The following is a 4,166-nucleotide window of genomic DNA, read 5'->3' as shown; positions in this document are numbered from 1 at the left end:
CTATAGGTTTATCCAGTAGAGGGCAGCAGCTCCCTGATACTGAGGTGAGGCAGCCTCTTAAGAGGTGGGTAGTTTCTGCTCTGGAGGGCTCCTCACTGTGCCCACACTCCAGAAGCCTGAGAAAACATCTGTCCACTGGACTGCAAGTGTGAGAAAGAATGACCAACTTCCTAGAATCACAAAGTCTGACACCAGTCACTCTCAAACCTAGAAACAACCAGTTAAGAAACCAGATCTACCTCATTTCTCCTCTCAGCCAGCTGCTGGTGCTGCGTAGGTAAGACAACACTGCATTCTTCTGGCAGAATCCACAATCAACAACAACAACACAACACAACCAAACCCAATAATTAGCCTACCATTCAATGACTATAGCATTTCTCAGCATAAAGATTCTTCAGCAACATTATTTTGAGCTGGTTAGAACCAGTCCACAGAGACAGAGATTCCCTGTTGTCGTTTAGTTGCTCAGGCATATCTGACACTAGTGAACAGTTGTTTGCAGAAGTTTATAAAAATACTGATAAATAGGAATGAATGAACCCAGAAGTAGAACCATGGTGAAAACTGGACAAGGTAAAAATTGTCACAATGCCTTTTGACAGATGGCCCAAAGTGAACTTTAAGAAGAGATACATGTCATCAGGATGGACTTCCACTGGTGGCCCAATGGCTGAGACTCTGCCCTTATAGTCCAGGGGCCTCAGGTTCGATGCCTGGTGAAGGAACTAGATTTCACATGCTGCAACTAAGAGATTGCATGCCGCAACTGGAAAAAAAAAAAAAAAAGATCCTGCATACTGCAGCAAAGATTGAATGTCTCATGTGTTCCAACTAAGACCAGCACAACCAGATAAATTTTTTTTTCTCAACAAGTGGTACCACCTGCTTTATTGACACAAAGAAAATGCTCAGTAACAACAGCCTCATCCCATGCTTCCCTCCCACCAAAGATCATTCTCCTGAATGACCTTTCTAAAACAAAATTCTTACATTCCCCTACTCAAACATACTCACCCCCTGAAGATGCTTTCTTATATGTCATTTCTAGGTACTTTTAGAACCAAACACCCAAACCCTCACAAAGACATTTAGGCTTGGTGCCTGATAACTTGATTACCTTCAGAGTCCTGGGTAAACAGCACATCAGGCTGTAGATTGAACTGGGTGGTCCTGTCCTGGTACTGAGCCCAAGGGCTATTAGGGACCTGCCCATAGCCCTGATTTTGGTCATTGGTTACATCTCGGAAAGGAGCTCTAGAGTTGTGGGCAATGACCCGCTGGCCCTGAGAATCCTCGGTAAAAAGCTGACTCCAGGAGTCCTTGTCATTCCTTTCACTGTCCCAGGAAAACTCAGGAATAGAGCAAGAGCTTTGTTTCACTGCTTTCGTGTTTGCTCCACTCCAGGAATCCTTGTATGTTTGAAGGACAGGGGCCTGCCTGTTTCTTCTGGCAGACACATTTTCCAAGTTAGTCTTATCCAAGAACTGATGGCCCTTGTGCCCAGTTGTTTTACTGTGTCTCTCCACACTCTGATAATTATTTTTCTTAGATCCATGAAGTCATTCCCTTTGACAGGAAGAATCCTCGCCCTCCTTTTGGTCCAGCAAGCAAGAACTCTTCAGGTCTTGGGCAAAGGAGCAGGCCAGTGAGGCCTCACTCTCTCCAGCACAGGCTGAGGTAGCAGGCCAGAACAAAGACGGCACAGTCAAGTATGGGGTTCCTGTTCCATGGTGGCAGGAGGCCCTGAGAGGCTGAGGAGAAAGGCTGCCTTCCTGGATGTCTGCAGGGGTTGAAGTGGCTAAAGGGGGTGCCATGAAGTCATCCCTCAAGCCCTGGGTCAGATGTTCCCACTGGGTTGCGTCTTTCTTAGGCTCTCTGTTGGTCTGACTTTCTGTATGAGATGAAACACTCCTCTGGTCAGAACTATTTGTCTTTCCATACCTGGCCGCAAGGTGAGGAAGGAAGCCATGCTGGTCTGCCGAGTGCCTGCAGATGGACAGCTTCTTTGAGTAAAAGAAATTTTAGCCTTTCTCTCTCCAGGAAGGAGTGTTAACATTTTGGTGCTTGAGTTGATTAAGTGTGTCTGCACTTTCCACCTCTTCAGCGCCGCGGCGTCCAGCCACACGCCGCAGGCCTACTCCTCCTTCTCCGGGCCTCTGCGCCTCATGGCCGCTGAGAAGACCACGCCAACAGGACACCCGCTGAAAGCTCGAGCCACCTCACGCAACCGCCATCAGAGACTCCAGATAAATATTTTTTAAAAATATATATCACCAGGAAACTTGCCTTACGATGTAGTTGCTATCTGATTTTTTAAATTATTTAACAGTATTATTAATATGATTATCATTATAATGATGAACATTATTCTTATCATAGGTACTTAATTAGACCTATTGACATATGGGTATTAAATGATTAAATTAGTTACAAAAACTGAGTTTAATTGTGTCTATGAGAAGTACTCTGCTGCAGTTCTAGATAGCTGCTTAACTGCTCTGCTTTTTATGAGCCATGGGCACCTGGTAATGAAACAAGGAAGACACAAGACAAGAGTTCCCAGCGATTGCATCAAAACCAGATTTGTTGCTCCTTTTCTCAGTCACCTAAACCACTTGTGATCTAAATCTTCTCTCTGGCTTTTTCTGACTCTGGGAGTGGGACAAAAAGCCTTAGTTTATAAGGTTTAATTACCATTGTGTACATGAAGATCATTTTCCCTCATAACTTATATTCAGTCAGGTATTTATTCATAAAAGATGTGTTGAGTACCCTTATTAAATGGGTATAGCACAGTCTCTGAATTTATTCATTCTGACATTTACTGCCAGTATGATCATGGGAAAGTTATTTAATCTCTTCATACCTCAGTTTCCTTATTAATAAAATGAATTTTCATGGTAATTTCTATGATGTAGGGTTATTGTATGATAAACTTAAAAGCACTTATATCAGCGCATCACTGAGTAAATATTGGCTACCCTTTTAAGGACCCTGTGTAAAATTCTATGGGAGGTTCTGAAGATATAAACAAAACATGAATTCTACCCCTAAGTAATTCATATTTTATTTTTTAAAAATGATACATAAGAAAATGTTGTGAATGATACATTCTAAAACTAATGGAATTAATTCTTTTGATTTTAACCATGATGGAGATTTTATTTAACCTATTGATTTAAGTGACTAAATAATGTCAAAACTACATACAGTAAGTTTTCTGACATCGAACAACAAGCAGTGCAGAATTGTAATCAGTGAGAGAAGGGAAACAAATTGAGCCCTACAATTGCCCCAACTTGCAGGCTGAATGGTGTTTGCAGGCCACAGCACAGAGATGGGGCAGGGGGCTGGCAGTGTCTCTGAAATAAGCAGAGATCAGAGTTCAGGGAGGCCAGATGACTTGACTGGCATTTCCAGGGAAGAGAACCGGAAATGGGAGAGTTGCATAGAAAGAGAACTCTGCAAACAGGCAAAGGGGGCCCCTTGGGATTTGGGCTGAATTATAGATCTCAGCCCGGAGAAGGCAATGGCAAGCCACTCCAGTACTCTTGCCTAGAAAATCACATGGACAGAGGAGCCTGGTGGGCTGCAGTCCACGGGGTCGCTACTACTGAGCGACTTCACTTTCACTTTTCACTTTCACACATTGGAGAAGGAAATGGCAACCCGCTCCAGTGTTCTTGCCTGGAGAATCCCAGGGACAGCGGAGCCTGGTCGACTGCCGTCTATGGGTTCGCCCAGAGTCGGACACGACTGAAGCGACTTAGCAGTAGCAGCAGCATAAATCTCAGCCGGAGAAGGCAATGGCAAGCCACTCCAGTACTCTTGCCTAGAAAATCCCATGGATGGAGGAGCCTGGTAGGCTGCAGTCCGTGGGGTAGATAAGGGTCGTACACGACTGAGCGACTTCACTTTCACTTTTCACTTTCCACTTTCACACATTGGAGAAGGAAATGGCAACCCACTCCAGTGTTCTTGCCTGGAGAATCCCAGGGACAGGGGAGCCTGGTGGGCTTCCATCTATGGGGTCACACAGAGTCGGACACGACTGAAGTGACTCAGCAGCAGCAGCAGCAGCATAGATCTCAGCACACATTAAAAATTTTTTACCTGAAATTGTGAACAAATCCACAAGAAATCAGTAAGCAAGTGATTCCCAG

At 44.4% G+C, this 4,166-nt stretch overlaps 1 protein-coding gene across 1 annotated transcript; it reads right to left on the bottom strand.

Moving 5' to 3' along the window:
• Positions 1-1,039: 1,039 nt before the first annotated feature.
• Positions 1,040-2,170, bottom strand: LOC129553790 (aurora kinase A- and ninein-interacting protein). The gene is given in 2 exon segments (XM_055422503.2): positions 1,040-1,943; positions 1,946-2,170. Coding segments are annotated over 2 exon segments (1,077 nt in total). The 3' UTR covers positions 1,040-1,091.
• Positions 2,171-4,166: the final 1,996 nt, after the last annotated feature.

The sequence above is a fragment of the Moschus berezovskii genome, chromosome 14 (assembly GCF_049115385.1).
Source record: "Moschus berezovskii isolate FMDL1 chromosome 14, NW_MosBer_1.0, whole genome shotgun sequence".
Lineage (NCBI taxonomy): Eukaryota > Metazoa > Chordata > Mammalia > Artiodactyla > Moschidae > Moschus > Moschus berezovskii.
This window is presented reverse-complemented; position numbering and strand designations above follow the sequence as displayed.